The sequence below is a fragment of the Scatophagus argus genome, chromosome 14, assembly GCF_020382885.2.
Source record: "Scatophagus argus isolate fScaArg1 chromosome 14, fScaArg1.pri, whole genome shotgun sequence".
Taxonomy (NCBI): domain Eukaryota; kingdom Metazoa; phylum Chordata; class Actinopteri; family Scatophagidae; genus Scatophagus; species Scatophagus argus.
In genome coordinates this window covers 15,203,648-15,224,408 of record NC_058506.1, presented here as the reverse complement: position 1 = coordinate 15,224,408, position 20,761 = coordinate 15,203,648, and the positions used below count along the sequence as shown (strand labels likewise).

At 40.1% G+C, this 20,761-nt stretch overlaps 1 protein-coding gene across 1 annotated transcript; it reads right to left on the bottom strand.

Annotated features, from left to right (window-relative positions):
• Window positions 1-865: 865 nt before the first annotated feature.
• LOC124070333 (leucine--tRNA ligase, cytoplasmic-like) lies at window positions 866-20,694 on the bottom strand. The gene is made up of 32 exons (XM_046410151.1): window positions 20,544-20,694; window positions 20,113-20,234; window positions 19,533-19,620; window positions 19,299-19,379; window positions 18,880-19,017; window positions 18,548-18,709; window positions 18,223-18,335; window positions 17,805-17,868; window positions 17,018-17,106; window positions 16,666-16,891; window positions 16,331-16,418; window positions 15,421-15,497; window positions 15,097-15,150; window positions 14,868-15,008; window positions 14,421-14,498; window positions 14,214-14,299; window positions 13,843-13,908; window positions 13,520-13,602; window positions 12,076-12,214; window positions 11,383-11,595; window positions 10,928-10,985; window positions 10,483-10,546; window positions 8,977-9,160; window positions 8,351-8,441; window positions 7,969-8,109; window positions 7,064-7,204; window positions 5,328-5,438; window positions 5,093-5,203; window positions 3,553-3,657; window positions 2,611-2,706; window positions 2,197-2,329; window positions 866-1,944 (listed from the first exon to the last, which is right to left on the bottom strand). Exons 1-32 carry the CDS (start codon window positions 20,547-20,549, stop codon window positions 1,739-1,741), a joined length of 3,555 nt encoding a protein of 1,184 aa, XP_046266107.1. The 5' UTR covers window positions 20,550-20,694; the 3' UTR covers window positions 866-1,738.
• Window positions 20,695-20,761: the final 67 nt, after the last annotated feature.

The window sequence follows — 20,761 nt, the reverse complement described above, 5'->3', positions numbered from 1 at the left end:
GCTTCAGGACAACTCTGTGAATGTCCTTGAGTGGCCCAGACTTGAACCCTATTGAGCATCTCTGGAGAGATCTGAAAATGGCTTTGCATTGATGCTCCCCATCCAACCTGATGGAGCTTGAGAGGTTCTGCATTGAAGAGTAGGAGAAACTGTTCAAAAATAATTGTGTCAAGCTTATGTAATTGTAATTGCTGCCAAAGGGGCTTCAACAAAGTATTGATCACAGGGTGTGAACACTTATGTACATGTTATATTTTTGTTCATTTATTTTTAGTAAATTTGCAAAAAATTCAATGAAACTTGTTTGTCATTATGGGGTATCTTGTGTAGAATTCTGGGGGGGTGAATTTAATCCATTTTGGAATGAGACTGTAACATAACAAAATGTGCAAAAAGTGAACGGTGTGAATACTTTCTGGATGAAGTGTATACCAGCTGCAGGTGATAACTTAAGTTTCAAATTTAGCATACGAACATGTGAGTGGTTTCAATCTGCCTACCTAACTCTGCAAGAGCTTAATCTTTAGTTTTACTAAGATTTTTTTTTTTTCTTCAGTTTCCAGAACAAGTTACTTCATCTCCTTTGCATTTCCCCTATCCAAGTCACCAGTAATTGCCTGCAGGTGTCTGTACAATGAATTCTTACAACCTGCCCCCCTCAACAACTACACTTTGTGCATGTCGTCCTCATCAGAAGACCGCTCACACCGCAGGATTATCCTCCTCATCTACGCTAATAGGACAAAGATTCGACAACTTCGGCAAAACTATGACACACTCTTGTGTCAAGAGCCTTGTTCTTGCGGGGAACAGTCGTCTTATTTATGTCCTTAGAAGAAATAAAACTGCACAGAGAGAAACAAGAAAGCTGAATATCTCATAGGTTTTATTATTTCTCTGAAAAAGCCAGACAAGCACCATCCTCAGCTAGAAAATAGGAAAGCTGTCTGACAGGCAGACAAAACGTGAGGGAACAATAAGCCTCACCCTCAGTGTATAAAACACCACAGCAGGTACATTACCATCTATATGAAAACAACAGACATTCCAGAGGGTGCACACGCAGTCTGACAATGTACACATAAAATAAGCGGTTGGCGAGTAACAAGATTGGACATGATGGTAGATGTTTGATGCTTTCAGAAAAAAAAAAAAACAAAACAAAAAACCCTCTTTAACAGGTTCATGACTAAGATGGTTGCTTATTTATTGTTATTTCAGACAGGAAAAATACTGTGAGACTTAACTTGAATCAAACAGACAATGAAAAGACAGAACAGACTTCTGGTGAGATAATTCCATACCAAATCCTTGAAGGAAAGTTTGCAATATTTTCAAAGAAATATTTTTTTCCCCTCACACCATCAAAAAACCTCATTTAGGTGGCAAAGACCCAATAGTGTATCAGCGTTCCTTTTGTTTTTATTATTTGAAAAAGGAGACGGAGGCAAACTTTTCAGGTCCCATTAGTTTCAAATATTTCATGTGGTTGCATTCAGCGGTGAAAAACATTGAGAACCTGTCACATCAAACACCATGTGCAGTAGGAAATGGTGCAGTACAGAAACACATTATAAAACATACATATAGTTTGACTCAGTGTTTTATGGCTTTGAGTCAAAATGTCCCATTTTACTGTAACATGTCATGATGCATTTGAACCTTTTGCAAATGATTCACTGCTGAATGCCCCTCCCCCCATGTGCCTGCATGTGTGACAGAGAGTGAATGTTTATCTCTATTCAACCAGATAAACCAGAGTGTCCCCGATGTCCACAGTAAGGCCATTGTCGGCCAGAGTGACCTTCTTCTCCTCCAGATTGATGTTGAACAAAGATTTGTTGGAGATGGGCAGCTTGCCCTGTTCCTCGTGTCCCAGGATGGGCACCCGGCGAGGCCCGAGCACAGGGTCCTCATACCGCATCAGCTTCACCCTGGACAGATCTGGTGGACGGGAGAGTGCCAGAGTCAGACAGGGGCATATGAGGCAGGGAGAGAATAAGGAATGGAGGAAATGCAAAATAAGAGGGAAGGTGCTGGAGGCGAGATAAATAATCTGCAGACACCCTTACAAACATTGACCCAATAATTCAGGTACATTTTTTATCTTAATTAGATTCAGATCATTTCTGCACATTAACAGGCCCCTTCCTAACCATAATGAATGTCTGCTGTAAACCCATCTATCTTACTAACCTTTGATGAGTCTATTGACCTTGGCTAGCCTACGGATGATGTTGTCTCCACTGTCCCCCTGTCGGATATCAACCTTTGTAGAAAACAGCCCGTTGCATGGCTGAGGGTTGACCAGAGAAACACACACTCCAGGCTGGGGGGAGAGAGGCATGGCACAAAATGTGCAAACACAAAATTCAACTGTCAGTTTGAGTGTGCAACAAACACTTTGTTCATCAGGGACACACAAACGCTCCCGCAGAAGGGATGCACAGGCTTAAACAAGCACCTACAGAGACAAACAGATACAAACACACTGCGAATATGCAAACAGAAGCTGATGAATACGGAACTGAAAAAGAAGCTTACATTTGTCCCCTAACACTCACACACACACACACACAGCCTGCTTTGAGAGCAGCCAAAAGCTTTTACCTCTGATCTGAAAATGCTGAACGGTTTCCCTGGGCAACAGTCCTCCTTCACTTTGTCATCAGCCTCACATGCAAACAAGACGTCTATCTGTTCCAACTGTAGAGGAGGAGAGATTTGAAAAGGAGCGATTATCAGGTGATCGGTCCACCATCAGACGGTGTGTACACAGGTGTGCTTGGTATGCACACTGGCAAATGTGGGCAGCGTTAGCCAGGCTCCAACAGCGATCGGAGACCGAGTATGAGACTGCAAGTAACAGGATTGTAAATTAGTTCTGTAAAAACCATCCCTGCAGCATGAACCACTTCTACACTGACCATCTTTATAAAGCACACATCTGCAGTGATTCTTTCCTCAAGCGACAGATTTAAAATGGAGCATCACTTTCAAATCATACTGTTAGTTTGTGAAACATTTAAGACATCACCTTTCTTAGTCCTGCAAGATACAGCATATTTCTGTATCATTTTGTCTTTTATAGGGCAGCTTATCTTCAGCAAGACGAATATCATCTCAACGTTCGTCTTCTACAGTGAAACCGATGCTGAGTTCACAAAAGAATCTGAGAAATTTGGGTTTTACTTTTTCACTATGCTAAACCTCTGTGCAGACAAAAGTATTAAAGGCTTCCATGACTGACAACTGAGCTTAGGATTGTCTCAGCTGACTTTTGCAGAAGTGGTGAAACTCGGCTTTAAAGCTCCGAAATGCTGCCGCTGCACGTTACAGCTCAACATTTATCAAAAGACAAACAGAACTTAATCAAGTGAACTTGATTGCTCATATTTGAGAGGATCTTGGGATATAAAAATACTGCTAGAGCTGAGATGTTTTTTTTGCTGCCTGGGGGTGCTGTCCGATCAGACAGAACAGACATATTTTCATTGGGATCAGTCTTAAATGTCATGTCTGATTTTAGAAGCGTTGGATCACCAAATATACCTCGAGAGAATTGGTTAAGTAGACGAGGTTCTCCATCAGAACTGACCGCTCATCAAACTCCAGCTCGAGATTCAAGACCCTTGGCCCATTCTTCTCCAGGTTCTCCTACAAAAGACATCAGAGCCCAAATAATCAGAATCAAGCATCCAATACAAGGATGACTGACAGACATGACTTACCAAAAAAAAAAAAAAATCTAAACTTCCCTCAGAAATTAACAAGACGATAACACGTTCATTTTGAACTTGCTATGTTTTCTCAAAAGGCCAGCACTTGCAAATGCAATATTCCGTCCACCTACTGAAGAAATCAGCGTTCTCAGCATTAAGCAGAAGAGTTCATTGTTATGCTGATGCTGCCACCATGAGATTATTAAGAGGGAAAAAAAACCCTTTGTGAACAAAAGATGCCAAAACAAACCATCAAACAAGGACAGCTGAGAGAGAGAGAAAACAACTTGAAAGCTGAAAGACCAGCTTGAGAGCTGAACCGTGGACAGACATAAAGCTCATCATGACTATTTATTAGTTTCATTCTGTTTGATCCCTGCAGTGAACAGCGACACCTGAACAAAGCTGTGGGCACTCAGAGATCTGACAACTGAAATTTTAATAAGCGTTGTGCTTCTGATCATTTATTAGCAGCCTGACCTTAAGACCATATACAACTCGATATAGAAGAAACAATATCTGCGGCGACACTTCTATAGTTATGATTTTTATCATCTTCTCAAGCTCAGATGCATTTAGTGAATGCTGCTATTACACTTTAAGCAGAATATAATCTGAGTGCAGGGCAGCCAAAATATGAAAGGTGGGAATAGGAGCTGTGGACAAAGACATACAGACCTACAGCTAAGTTGTTCATAAAAATCTAACAGCATAACATTTTAAAATTTTTATGAATGCAGCAAACACAAACAGGAACAAGCTGAGACACTTCGACAAGCTGAGCCTGTCAAAAGTGTGTCTTTGTACTCTTACAATCAATGAACAATTCAGACTCTGCAGACAAATTATTCCAGAAATGTCTTTTGAATTTCAATATAACACGGTCGTTCAATCTGGACTTCCATATTGGCTACAGTTTTGTCTCTGTTCAACACAAAGAGGAATAAAAAAAATTGATTGTCTTCCAACAAGGCAAGTTTATATATGGGGTACACACTACAGAATGCGGTTGTATGCTTCTGCACACCAGTCACGTTTACATACATGTCTGTCTAGATTTACAGTACATAATATTCACAGTGACTGAGGAAACTTCGTCACATGGAACGTCAATCACCTGAAGTTTTTTAAATCGCCAAATATGAATGTTGCTGCAAAGAAGCCACCAATTTTAAAATGTGAATGCATCACTCGCATTTTCAACCCAGCAGTACAGGAGACCTGTGCAATCAGCACTGAGTGTAAAATATGAAAAGTGTTTTTGAATTTGAAGAAATTCCCTCAAGAAGTTCCTGACGTATTGCGTTCACAAGAATTGTGAATCGACACAAACGTTACGACACCGACACCCCTATTTCCTCCAGACTTACCTTGATCATGGCTACAAAAGGCATGACTCTCTTCATGTATTTCTTCAGTTCGGGCAGGGCTCCCAACTCGCTTGCTATCACTTTGTTGTCTGGAAGGACACCATTGTTGCTCTGGGAAATAAAAAAAAAAAAAAAAAAAGTCAATCACCTATTTTTAGTGGGATTACCTGTGTTTTAAAAAAAACCTTCATATAAGCAGTCATTTTGGTGTAAAAATGGTTAAAGTAAATGTCACCTTGTAATGCTTGCCAAGCAGGGATAAGGCACTGTGCTGCCATGGAGGGTAGCTCTTGGCGACATAGATGGTGCAGTGGGAGGGTTTGCCTGGAGCTTTTGAGTCACCTTTCTGTTGAATGAAAAAATAAAAAAAAAAACAGCACAAAAGAAGCATTTTGGATTCATTTATCTATAAAGTCAGGTGAATAAGGCTTTTGGTATTGCTTCATTCAGTGTAGTGACAGCATATTTCAAGTGTGGGTGGTGGCCTCAATTGAAGCAAACAGTGTGTTTGGATAATTCAGGAGGCAAGCTGGTTTAGTGTATGTGTGTGTGTGATCTTCTGCAATGAAGATGGGCATCTGTGAACTTATTTCATGTGACAGCTGTCAAGTCTACTCTAGTTCTTTACTGTAGGTCTCCCTGTGTGTGTGTGTGTGTGTTTCCACAAATGAGTCTTGATGTGACAGTATATTACCACTATAAATTAAAAATGATGCAATGTAGATAAAGCTCCTTAAGAGACATAATGTGCAAAGGCGAAATCATTATTACCTTTGCAGTGGTAAGTCATGCAGCCTGACTGTATCAGTGCTATTGCAGAAAGAAAATTTGCATAATAATGTTACTCAAACTGAAGACGTACATCGTATCACGTTGGAGATGGTTGTCCACGGGTCGTATAAAGCGCATGATACCACTTTTGAAAATCAATCATCATCCTGACTTAGCACTAGGAACTTGAATGCTGAGAACATGATAGTTTACATTTTTCTCCTCTTTTTCCCCATCATGCCTCCATTTTGCCTCCATAAAAACAACATCATTACAGCAGATCCACGACAGCAGTCTGCAAGCCTGAGATATCCGCTGTCTCAAGTCTTGTCAATACCACCATTCAGTTACAGCCACTTATCAAAGTGACGAACTGTTAACGAACAATAGGCCAACTTTCCTGCTGTGAACACAACAGACTCATATCTTGAAATGTATCTAAAGGGATTGCCATGTCATATAGCTCAACGTGGAGAATAACTAATTAGCCTCAAAGGACTTCTGGACAGAGTACAGCGCCATTTATCCATACGTCCTCAACGAACAGGACGTCATGGTAGAGAAAAAGGGAGACAACATCGATAATCTACAAACTGTCAGTGTTGAACTTCAATCAAATACATCTTTTCACTTTTTATTTAGCAAGGAGCAAAGTAAAATAATAAAAATAATAATAATGAGAATTTTGTTTCGGGTTGTTTCTCTGAACAGAAAACAAAATATTCAACAAGGCACTGAATTTTATTCCTTGGTGTGGTTTTATTTATAAACCTCAGCAGATTCAATAAGTGATTTGAATTTCAGCTCTAATAAAAAAAAAAGAAAAGATTGTATACTGAAACCAGACAGGATAAAATTGTATTGAACCCAAACTCTACTTAAAATATGCCGCCAGACATTTTCAGCTTCTTATTGTGCTGTTTTTATTATTTTCTGCCTCATTGTGCTCCCCATCAAACAATCACAAAACTGTTAAACAACCCCTGAGGGTGAAGAGACACTGACACAATGCTGCCTTCAATTTAATTACCACACTTAATGCACTTTGAGACAAGTGTTGGAAGTCATGACAAATTATTAAAAAGAAAGCAATCAATTTTGAGGTTGATATTCATTTTCACAATTACTTAAAAAAAGCAATGACAGCAGTGCATGGAAGAGGCAGCGAAGCGAGCAAAAGGACACAGAAACACTTCTTACTTTGTTTTTGGGCGGCTGCATGTATGCTTTGAGTCTCAGCCGGAGGTCGTGGGCCGTCTCCATCAGGTACTGAGAGGAACGAATCAGAATTTCGTCCACCGGACCTGCCACGGGCCACGATGCCTTCATCAGAGAACCGGTCTATTATGGAAAGAGAGAGAGAAAGAGGAAAGAAGAAATGGCAGATGAGTGACAGGAAAGACTGTTGTTAATGCATTTTGGTATCAAGAAATGTTTTGTGTGGGCACTGGATATTTAGAACTCCAATAACTACACAGCCAGAGGTCACGCCACCCTCATAACAAAATCAGACACACACCATATTAACTGGGCATGTGTGAAAATCTCACACTGATGTGTGTATCTCTGTGTCCACTGACTGCCTCTTAGCGCTTTAGCTGGTGGCACTGAACAGATGATTGGAGTTGTGGGGCTTTTGTTGTTGCTAAGCGACAACCAAAAAAAAAAAAAAAACATCTCCAGTGCAGCAGCACTCTTTCATATTCATAAATTCAAGTGTTAAAAATATTCTCGGCTCCCTTTGCTATTGGGGGTGCACAACAGTGTGAGCATCCCTTTCATTCCAATGAGAAAAAAAAAGAAGCTCGTAGTGTGGAGACAAGCTCCTGGCGGACATGTACACCAGCAGAAGGAATGCATGTGTGTGCATGTGTGTGTGTGTGTACCTGCATGATGTATGTCTCTTAGCTTGTTGCTCCAAAATGTATTCAGGCATGTAAATTAACACAGGAAGTTTAAATATTTCTTTTATGCTTTGTGTTTAACAGGGGAGATAAACACGAAAGATGAAGGAGACAAGAGGATGAAAGTTGCCCATAATCAGAGCACGCCAGCAACTCAGACCATGAAACCCACATTATGATGCCAAATCCATAGTCTCTTACCTTGCCCAGCAGACCCCAGGTGTACTCACAAAGGTGTGGGCAGATGGGCGCCAGCAGCAGAGTTTGTCTCTCTATGAACTGGAAGACAAGGTCTCTGTGCATGCCCTCGATAGCCAGCTCACGATACTTATCTTTGGCTGCCTGCATACAGACACAAAAACAATTTAAAAGGTCATCATCATCAACTGTTCTTGTGTGATGCCCAAACTATCCCAGACACTATCTTCAATCCAGTGAATTCACTGCATGCTCACGATGACATTTGAATCCTCGGTCATGTTGTGCTCCATTTGCTGTTTAATCTGTCACTGCAGTATCCATAATATCATTTCATTAAACACTGAGGAAGGAGAGAAAAGTAAGAAAATGACATTTTATTTACCTGGAACTCAAAGAAGCCACTCTTCAGAGCCTCCTTGTACATCATCCTGTCGTAGTGCTGCTCTGTCTTCAAGATGCCTGCATTCATCTCGCTATACAGGATACAAAATCCTTTCAATCAGTCTGCAAAGTCAGTTTCCCATTCACTTCAGAAAAGTCAGGATATTTGGAGGGAACCATCCTTAATTCCGAACTTCTAGCTGCCTGTTCTATCTTTTTGAGAGCTGAGTGATCATAGTATATCTAAATTAAATAGTTTCAGAAAAACAATCATTACAACCTTTATGTAAACTAATGTGTATGACCACTGCAAAACACGATATCAGTGAGAGCTGAAACGATTTATCAATCAATCAAGTAGATGACAGAAAATTAAGCAACAACATATCTAATAACAAACTAAATAGAATGAAAATAACTTTTTGTAAATATATACTTCTTCTGTATCTGAACAAGTTGGGACAGCAGCATCTAAAGACTTGGAAAGCTGTGGATTGTTCAAGAACACCTATTCGGATCCTTGCACAGATAAACAGCTGAACTGCAAACAGGTGATGGCATCATGCTTGGGTGTGAAATCCACCTGCCAACATGTACCGTCCTCTCTTAATGAACTCTTTGATCTACCTGGCAAAGACCCGATCGTTGAACGTGTCAGCAGGTCCTGTCCTCAGATTGTTCTGGTTGGCAATCATCTCCTTCACCCACTCCACCCATGTGTAGAGGCGCAGGATACCAGCGTCAGCCATGGTCTCCACAAAGTTGGCGTCCTCCACCGTGTCCCCAGCGTCTGCCAGAGCCAGACGCATTCCTGAGACAGGAAATAAGAGGTGTGTTAACATAGCAGGAAGCACAGGGACTAACAGAGCAGGTACAATATAACATGTATAATAACAACATGTGTTTGAAGTTGGACGAGGCCTTCATTCTCACCAATGCCTTTGTAATTTCCTCTTTCAAATATCCAGCTATAAGGTTAACTAAAGCGGTTGGTACACAGGAAAAACTTGCACACAGCACTTTTATTCTTGGCAACCAGACGTTGCTCAGAGGCTTTGTGGAAAATTCCACAGTCTGAGAAAACTTCAAAAACCTAGCAGACATCACTCCGAGCTCTTAGACAGGATGTCAACTTAATACGTCTATCTGCTGTCAGGCCATGAAGTTCTTTGTTTTCACGGCAGGACAGCTTCTACAGACACAACAGACACGTCTATCTATTATTCATCTTGTTCAAACACACAAATCCGGTCAAAACAATAGTGAAAAACAAACAAACAATAAAAAGGGATGGATCAACTTATGTGGTATACTGAGGGCTGGAGGGATATCAGGGTTAATCTGAGACCCTACGAGGTACAGATGAGAACCTTTGATAGGAAATAAAGACTGAAAACCAAACAAAGGTAGTTTCAAATTCCCCGATACTGATTCCTATGATGCCAAACAGGACTACCCAAACATAAGGCTTTTCTTTTAAATTTCATTTTCAGAAACAAATTCTGCCACTGTATATCAAGTCTCAAAATATCCTCCTCTCATGTTCCTATAAACTTTCTACATTAGAGTACTTTTTCCCATTTCCTCTGTATCTTGTTGTCGTGCGAGGAAATCTACAGTAGGTATTGCTTATTCGGTATGACGATCAGGTTACTACATGATCATTTATGACTGATTTGAACATTTCAAAGGCATAGCAAAGCTTCTGGGTATTAATTAGCTGCTTCTGGCGCAGGGACCATGTAGGATATGCATTGCCTTACTGCTTTCACTGTGAGTAAAGTATACATTATAAATTTTTACACAGAGTGAAAATCTTTACTTAAAGTGCAGCGCATCTGCAGGTATCTGATATATATACACAATAGCACATAACCACCAATATCAACGCCTCAACTATCTTATTAAGATGGGGGGTTTTCTAATTATCTTCACCACGAGACCACAGACACGTATAGTGTAATCAAGTGTAATGGTCCATGCACTGATAGCACAATGTAATCTGTTCTACATGCACCACCTGATGTGTGTGTGTGTGTGTGTGTGTGGTGGGGAGGGAATCACAACAGCAAAGAAAAGTAAAAGACAAACAGGGCACAGGGGCATGATAAATCTAGAGGAAACGGAGTGTACCGTCTGCTGAGAACTTGTCAATTGCTTGGGTGAGAGTGAGGAAGTTTCCAGTTGATTTGGACATCTGGTGAATATAAAAACAGATGTTAGCAGACAGAATCTTTCAAGTATGCCCACCCACACTCGTTCCTTAAAAAACTGAGTGGAATAAAATCCATCGTGTCACAGGCTGCGTTTGCAGTGCAAATCAGCAGCACGCACAGTAATTAAAATTCTTTACAACATCAAACACTAGTTAATTACTGGCACATCAGACGAGTTGTTCTAAAATATAAAAGCTGTGCCGAAAAATAGAACAATCTTAATAGTGCTACATGATGTTTAGATTCTGTCAGTAATCAAGAAACCCCAGATCCCATCAGACAGGAATAGACCTTAACAAATTAAGAGTTAAATATTAATAGGTATAAAGATTAGTATTTCCCGTCATTAATATTTTACACACCTTTTCAGAGTTGAGAAGCAGATGTCCGTTGGCTCGCACAGCTTGTGGCCACTTCCTCCTGAGGATGAGAGAGACCATTCTCATTAGTGTCATCTTCACCACCATCATCAATATAATCAAAGTAATGCTACATAAAAAAAACATAATTTGGTAAAGAATGCTTTTGTAAACAATTAACTGATTAATTTGGTGCCACAGCCGTTACATTCACCTCATACTGATGTGCAAATTAAACTGTTCCAAAACTATAAGCTATCACAACACAACTTTTGAAGTTCTTCTGTGCCGAGTTGAGTGATTCCCCTCATAAACTAACATAAAATCCGAATTTTCAAAACTTATGGAAAATAAAATGGCAGAAAATGCCATCTAAGTTGACCTAGTAAAAAAAAAAAACATCAATACTCTCCCCAATCTCTATTCTCTGTACTGGTCAATCAAGTGGGTAAACTCACTTGTCATTAGGCCACATAGCCACATGGTTGTACAGGTAGTAAGACAGGTGGTTGGGCACCAGGTCTTTGCCGGACACACGGACGTCAACAGGGTACCAGTACTCAAACTCCCTCCTCAGTCTCTGTAGATGCTCCTTAGGGATGGCTGTCTTGGGGAAAGGAGAAGTCTTAAAGAAGATAAAGTCCCACACCTCTCTGGTCATCTGCTCGGGCCTGTGGGGGAAGCGGGGTGGGGGGGAGGAGAGAGAGAGAGAGAGAGAGAGAGAGAGAGAGAGAGAGAGAGAGAGAGAGAAGACTGGTCAAAGTAGAATGAGGGATGAACTGGGTTGGAGCTGTTAAATGTGTGTGACAGTGCATTTCAGGTCTCTGTGTCTTTTCATATTAGTGCTGAAGAAAAAAAAATGTTACTTAAATAAGCATTGAGCTATGAATTGATTTAAAAAAATGAAAGACATTTCACTGAGTGGACAATAATTTTATTTATTTTATTTCATGGGTGAACAAAATGACCAACACCAGTCATTTGAAATGATTAAATTCAGTAATTAAATTTTTTCCCCTCAGGTGAACCACATCTATAGCTGTTTGAAGGCAAAAAGAGAAAGATGAGAGAACAGGTAGCAACAGAGAAGGTGTGAATCAGTTAGGACTTTATCCTTGTTTAGTGTGCAAGTGTGTGCATTGTGTCCATACTTGATGCCCAGTGGTGAGGCTCCCTGTCCGTTGAGCACACCTCCCTGGAGGAGGTGGGCTACAGTGTAGTAAGCCATGTAGATGGTGGAGTCCGATAGCGACTCAATCAGCCACTGCTCATCCCAAGGCAGCCGCGTTCCTATGGTAACCCGGAGGCGTGCACGCACACATGTAGACCCACACACGTGTCCAGAGACGGATATGGACAAGCACACAGCCATAGGAAAAGAAAGTGAAAGAGACACAAAATTATGAAGGAAGAAAACTGTTGTCTGCTCTGTGCTGACACAGTCTTTTGTTGCATTTGCCATCTTGTCAAGCTGGTAATGTTCTGGTGCCAAGACAAAAAAGTAACACAATGGAATAAGTCCTGGGTTTTATTATGTAATCCTTGGCAAACAAGCCGAGATGTGAAACTTTTTCGTTAAATAAACTTAACTCGAACAAACCACAAGTGGTTTATATGCTGCTTTAACCGGCAATGAAAACAACTTATTTTTCCTTTTCAGGGCAAAGAGTGTGGTGGGAAAGATATGAAAGGCATACTACTTGATCAGCCACTAAGCTTGTGTATTTGGGTTTCCTGTGAGCAGCGATTGAGATCTTACACCAGCTTTCAATGGCTAAAAACACAAAACTGCAGCAAGCTGGAAGGGTGATTAATTCTCACAAGCAACAGCTACATTAATGAGATCTGAGCAACATTAATTATGAAGTGTTGACATAATCAGATAAAAAATAAATGCACCTAGTCTTGCACACCATTTTATTTCCTTAATTTGAATTGCTGTAACAATAATTAACCAAATGACATAAAATATCACATAATTAATTTAAAACATTTCTCAATTACCTTAAACCTAATGAAATGCTATTAGTTTAGAGGTTTTTCTGTATGAAAAAAACCCCCAAACTCTTCAAAATCTGTTTTCTGGGCGATCATACTAATCAAAATACAAACTGCATTTGCATTTTTACATTTGAGTGATGTTATGCTTCCATAAGTGAGACAGAAGTTAAAGGAATTTGTACAGCATGCATCGTTTACAGTAAAAACTTTGTGCCTCATGTTCTGAAAATGTGTGGGGAGATTTCTACAGTAGGAGTCTACAGCAGGTTTGGACTGTACTGCACTGGTCTGTACTGTACTGTATGCCAACTGGCCCTCAGTCTGCATCTATTCCTGTATAAACATAAAGGCAGACTGTTGCTAGGTGCTTTACCAGCAGTCCTCTGTCTCCATCTATAGACCAAAACCATCAGTCAAGCACCAGCTAGAAAATCTCCAACTGCTGCAGTGTGGCACATTTGACCCTAATACAAGAAACATTACTTTTGAAAAATGAAATGTGGGCAGTGGCTGTAATTGTAAATTCCATCCACATTAACAGTAACTGGCACTCCCGACAATCACTCATCTCACACTACAGAAGCAAACGCTCACCGAGTCCGTAGGTACGAGAGCAGGCATGTTCCTGTAGCCAAGCCAAAGTTGCTTCAAAGTTTCTCCTGGTCTCCTCACAAAATCTGTGCAGTGTTGTGTTAAACAGGGGAAATGAAATCACAGGAAGTAGATGCTGTTATTTATCTTTTTAGACTGATTGATGAGATTTTTCAGCATGATGTTTACAGGCAGTAAAATTATTAAATATATTTTCTCCACTAAACACTGGACTTGACCTTTACAGGAAGTCCACCAAAAACAGACACACTGCAAGCCAAATGAGACAGGATGGGAATTTGCCATGTCAGAAGTCAGTGTCTTACGTCTCCAAAGGCTTGAGGACTTCGTTGGCCTGCTGCTTCCACTCTGCATCCCCATAGTCCAAATACCTGATAGACATATGTAACACATTAGCATACAGTTAAGCAAAGAAAGCCCAAATGACACAAGATACTTCACACTTAAAAGGACACACCATCTCCGATACTCTTGGCCATATTTTGTCATTATTTATGTAAAATTTTGCAACCAGCAAGACCCAGTTTAACTAAAAAAAAAACAAGATCCTGCACAAGTAAACTCACTTCTATTCCCCTACAACACAACTTTCAGCAAACATTCCCCACTACTAATAAACATTCTTCAGGCTTCAAAGTACAAAGATTGTCATGGTCAGAATTCACATGACACTCACCACTGGTCACAGAGAGCCACCACACACTCATCAGCTGAACGTGACATAACCTGTTTTTCTGGCTCCATGTAGATCATGGCTTCGCCCTGTCATAAAGCAGTTCAGAGCTAGCATCACAACAGGTGAATATCGAACTTTCACAACATGAACTATTGGACACACAGGCTTCCATAACTTTTTTTGCATTAGAAACAAGCAATGTTTTACCCTCTCAACCATCAACTTCTGGATGGGTTTTTTGACATCCTGGACTTTCTGCCCTTTGTAGCCATCGACCAGCATGATCTGACAAATGAAGAAACATTTCATTCATACTGAGGCATTTTTCTTTCACTGTTCTATCAAGTCTGGCAACAAGCAGGGCATAACAAACTCAAATGTGCAGTCTGCTGACAATGAAGGCAGATGAATTTATGAATCATCACTACACATCACAAATATTATAATGTGAGAGGTAAAAAGGACTTTGCAAAAATTGAAAAACGTAAACGAAAAATCGCAGCTTTTCAGTAGCAGACAAAACCACACTGTTGTAACTGGCTATTGGAAACACACTGGAAATCACCTTGTTTGTGTCTGGGAGATAAATGATACAAGCTTCAAACTTGAAGTAAAATCCTGTTTTTTAACTCAGTGAGCATTAAGTCAACTCACCCCTTCATAAAATCCCTTCAGGTACACTTTCTCTTTGGCCTCAGCCAACTTCTCCTTGTCATTCTGGCTCTGGATCTTCAGCTCATCGCACACCAAAGGAGCAGACAGGTTCCCGTAGCCTGGTATCTCTATGATCGGGACCTGACATGTGCACACACATTAAGGCTGCGATTAGAATTGGTGGTTTCACTGCAACCTGACTGAAATCAAATGGAGCAGATCAGCTTACTGGCTCAAAAGGCAACACCATCTTGTCCTCGATTCCATACTTCTCCCGAAGTGCCTTTTGGAAATGCAAGCATTGACAGGAATATTAATGAAGTGCAAAATGCGGTGTAAACTTAAATAATGGTGGTGTATTTAAATGTTCTCATTTCTTCCTCAAGAAAAAGTGTTAATTGTCTACCTGAATTTAAGAGTATAATATGTTAAAGTGTGAAAAGCTTAATTTCCAAATAGCATTTGAAGTGTCATTCTATGTCTCTCTGCAACAGACTTCACCTGAGGCATAAAGGCTCCTTTCATGGTGGCATAATAGAAATGTAAAAGTCACCTGTTTTTTCTTGATGTCTCTGAGAGCGGCGATGTCATCAGGAGCGTCGGAAGGCACGCTGGTAACCACCCCCGTGCCTGAGGAAAACGCAGACAAGTCAAGAACAACCCGCAAAATGTATTTATGCAAGTCACATCATGTTTCTCAGTGATACTGCAATTTACACTACGCACATTCAAAGCTATTACATGTCAATTGACACCACGTGTCTTCAATTGCCCAGCAGCTACACACTAACTGTGAAGAGGTGAAGAAGAGCAACAAGTATGATCTGGAAATCGATAAACAGAGAAACTGCACCCCTGGAGAACCACACACCGAAAAACAGCACCGGCTCCTAACGGAAGAGAAGCACTCTGAGTGCAATTAGATCATTTTTATATCTTTATAAACAGCCTCTGTCAGGGCAACAAAAACAACCAGATGCAACCAGTGCTTCCACCCTTTGACATCACAGTACAGCACTTTTTAAGTTATAAGGTGACCTTGGCCTGTTATTTTGAGACTCCCTAGCATTTTCCATAAGCTCCTCCAAGAACATATAAGCCAAGGAAGAATAAGGAATTGAGCTCAGTGCAGATTTTCTGCAGAAAGTAATACCTAAAGCAACATGAGCTGGAATAAATTAACGTTATTTGAAATGCAGACAGATATAAACATTTTTCAAGTGACTTGTGCTGCACTATTCACCAACTGTCAGATGCACTTCACTCAAGTTCAAGCACAGAAAAGTTTGAGTAAGGTGCCCCCCACTCAGCAGTACTCTAACTGCCATAGGCAACAACTATGATGCTTTTACCAACCAATTTTTTTTTGCACTGAAAACCCACTTTGAAACAAAAATCTAACAGTGGAACCTCTCTGAATAAATACATTTTTCTACCACTTTTCCTGACTTTTTGACTCATACCTTTGTCCTCCTTGATGGTGAGCATGGGCAGAGCATAGATGATCTTATAGGAGGTCAGAGGAGCACTCAGGGCACAACCAAGGATATCCTGGAAAAAGGCAAACATGACGCAAACCACAACATAGAGCATTTAATGGAATCAGTTTTGCAGGTTGTTTGTGCCATAGTCATGAAACTTTGTCCCCATCAAATGTCTTTTGCCTCTTACATTTAAAGTCTTTAATGACTGATATTACAGCATGTCTTAATAATGCGCAAATGAAAGCTGTTTGACTGTAATAATAAAATAACTGAATGAAATGAATTTAAATTCATTTGCAGCTGGAAGTTAGTACCTGTCCCAGTATTTCCATGACCACTGGCACCACTCCATTCTCTTTGGTGAAGCCCTGGTAAGACATGTTCCTGGCAGACCTACTGGTGCAGATGAAGATGTCTCCGCTGCTTGTCTCAAAGGCAGCATACTTCATGTCGGGCCTCACCCAGCAGTTGGTCTGACCGAACATGGTCTCTGGTCTCAGAGTGGCTGCCACCAGGAAGATGTTTTTGCCTTTCATGCCACTGTGGGAAAGATGGTATAAGCATTTATCAGGATGAAAATTATACTTAAGCGCATGTAGAACTTGTCTGTGGTGCAGCGTCCTTCCTAATAAGAACTGTTTGATGTACAGTGTTGTAATTCATTACCTGCTGTAAAAGACTTTGGACTTGAATTTTGCTGTGTACGGTTCAACAATTTTCATCTTGATGAGCGTGTACTCCTGAGGTCCAACTCCCTGCAGGTGAAAAAAAAAAAAAAAACATTTATTACAATACACATACATACAATATAACACAGCTCTCAGTTCAAAATAATAACAGCTAGACTATGGTCACTGCACTTTATATGTTTTTTGCACACTCGGTTCAATGCACCTTACATTTCATTTTATTCTGCACAACATTCAATACTGCTTATTTGTTGTGTAGATATTTTTGTACTGCTTTGTATATTTGCTATTTTTACAGTAAAAAAAGTTATTCTTTTGTATAGGTTATCCTTTTTCTTTCACAGTATTGTCACTCCTGCTGCACTGTAATTTCCCAGCCTGGGATTAATAAAGTATATCTATTTATAATACATGGTTCTAAAGGATTCAGTGTTCTTCTTTAAATATATGTAGTAAGATTTTGTGCCAACATCAGTAAAACAAACATTTGCCAGATTCAATATGTGGAATTTTCTTCATGCTTACAAAAGTTAAGGCATAGACAACAACTGTAAGTCAAATAACTTGATCGTGACTCCAAAGTCAAGTGTTTTAAATGCAAAGTGTGAAGTAGTGTGTTAAATGTACAACAATTTCTAATGTAGTTGGTGACTCAATATCTGTTTTTAATATTTGATGTAGGGCACAAAGCTGAGCACATACTGTATAATTATCTAAAAATCTTTTTCACAAGTAGTGCATCTTATTGAGCCATGTCAGAGTACCTCTCCTGTCTGCCTGTCATGGTCCATGCATGGCTGTCCATCCTTGGGGGAGTAGATTGTATACCTGCAGAGGAGTCAGGGACAGCCCCATTATATTAATAACACCAAATGCCACAACATTAAACTAAACTGCCTGAGACTGAATACAAAACTTAAATGTCACTTATCTACCAGCGTCTTAGTTTCAAATATCCACTTTTCTTTTACCCTGCAGAAAGACCTGACATTGGTGCAGGACACTGTTTCATATGAGACAGTTCAATTGATTGTGATACCAACAAAGACAATTTTTTATTTTTTTTTTTTTTTAAATCATATTACACGCTATGAGGCACATCATTTTTTCTTTACTTTGTCTGCATTACTGCAAGGACAGCACTATAGAACAAGTTATATAGAAACCTCTAAACGGTCTCACCTTTTGCCAAATTTGATCTTTTTTCTCTCTTTCAGAGTGATGAACTGCCACCTGACGAAGGAGTCATAAAAGGGGTTCACATCTGTGGTGATGAATGAACGTCTCCAGTCCACCTGTAAAGTGATAATTACATGACACAAAATGATGCAACCAAATGAATTTCCTAATTTCATTATCCTCAGGGCCAGTTATTCTGGTCAAATAAAAAGATGACTTGTCACTGTTATTTGGTGTGTAACTCTTGACACAAATGTTTCGATAATTTAGCACCAGGACATCGCTACAGGGCTCAATATGGCAGAGATACATAATCATAATTAGTCACCTTGACTCCCATCTGTTTGAGGTCTTTCACAGCCAGAGGAGGGAAGTACTCCAGCCAGTGTTCAGCACTGGCAAACTCAGCAATCTCCCGGTCATTCAGGCCCAAAGACCTCATGATGTCCCACTGGAAAGTAGATGTTCCGGATTTGGCCACTGCTTTACTCTAACAGACGAAAAGAGATTTAAGTAAATTGAAACACCCCTTGCGAATTCTAAATCACAAGAAAAACTGACCATAATAAGCTCTGTTAATGCTGTAATGATAAAACCATAGCTTAAATGTATTATTTTTCATCCATATTTTGAAAATGGCATTGATCTAGTCCCTTGTACCTTCTTGCCCTTTGCTTTGTCCTTGATGATGATTTCATCAGATGTCTTTGGTTTCTCCTTCTCCTCTTCCTCTTCATCAGGAAACTGTGGAGGGTTTCCATACAGCTCCATCTCTCTCTTCAGCTTGTCTGCACAGGCCTAGTAGACACAGCATGGATGTATGAATACCAGAAAGGCGGAGGCAGCATGTGAGGTGGTTGAAGACATGGATGAATTACTAAATGCTGATAAAGTAGAAGTCAGTGAAAATGAAGAAAAATGTACCTGGTGAGAACACGATTATTGTATTCGGTGAGCGGCTTTAGTTACAAGGCAATACCAACATTTGCCATGCCTAAGGTTGACTCCTGCCTCTGTATGTCAGTGTATTAACGCACACATACCTTTTGTGATAGACTGAAAAAGAAAAAAACACTCACTTTGATTGGCATTCCTGTGCAGTGCAACCCAAATGGGAAGAGGCATTTCTTCCCTTTCAGAGACTGGTAGCCAACTGCAAACTGCAAGAAAAAGAAGTTAACAGCAGCAACTCAGATAGCAGAGAAAACAGATGATTAATATCTGCATCACAAGTTATCTACTAAAAACTAATTTCTACTAAAGAAATAATTACGAATGCTAATTTCTTTGCTCATCTCTGTCTGCAAACCTACCTCACACTTTGACAAACTGAACGTATGGCCCAGGTGCAATCGGCCATTCATGTATGGATAGGGGAAGGTGACAAAGTACTTGTTTTTGCTGGAAGGAAAACAAAACAGTTAATCAAAATATGTATTTGAGCCCAGAAGGATTTCACATCTGGTATATTTTTCCAAGAATAGTGCAGTGAACAGGGAGAATACAAGGGACAAACATTAGTGAAGCTCACTCCTGATTATTTAAACTGCTCCACATGCCTTAAGCTCAAAGCCTCATCTATGCTTACATGTTATTTATTCTCAACAGCAACACAATAAATTCTACCTTACATACCTACAGTTGTATATCTATGCACTAATATACCTATTAAGAGCACTGGCTGTTCATTGTTGCATCAGGAAGATATCAGTTGGAGGAAATACACCTGCAGAAACTGCTCTGACAACCTTGAGTATAGAAAATTATGTGAACAGCTTTCTTCAGAGATGGTCTTAGAAGTGGATATTGAACTATTCCTGGGTCACGTCTGTGACAGAGAGTAACACCTGGGCATAGACCATATGGTCCCTCCTCATGATAGCAGAGACTCACTTTGTACTTTCCCCAACTGTTGTTGGTGCATCACGTTCAAACGCTTTCTCTTTCTCCCATTTCTCCTGGATCTCAAGTTCAATCTTTTTCAAGAAGTCCAACTTTGCTGTTCCCTTCCGCTCCTGGAATAAATTGACGAGCAAGACAATAAGTGAACTGTATAGATTATAACACAGTAAAGTGTTAAACACCAGAGAGTGCAATATACTAGAATGTATAAGACTAACGACACAAACGCTGTTCAGCATGTGTTTAACAAGAAAACGGTGAAAATCGCTGTTCCAACTGAGTCAGATTTCTTTCTAATCTATTTCATTGGCCAGCTCGGCGACTAGCTTACGTTAGCTAACTTAGCCAATAGCTACAGTGAATTAATGAGATATAATGTATGCGCTATTCTAAACTGCAAGTAATAAGAGCACTGGACCTACCGCCATTTTGACACGATCTACCAGCTTTTTTTTACTATACAGTTGTTTAGACAGAAGAAACACTTGAAATAGTTTCCAGTTTGACAAGGGAAACCCACGCCACCGGTGTCTGGCTGATGACACCCAACTTCCCGCATGGTTTTCTGGGAAATGTAGTCTTGTAGAACTTTATTTGAGCCCTTTCTTTAAATATCGAGCGAAATAGGAGCTTGATTTGT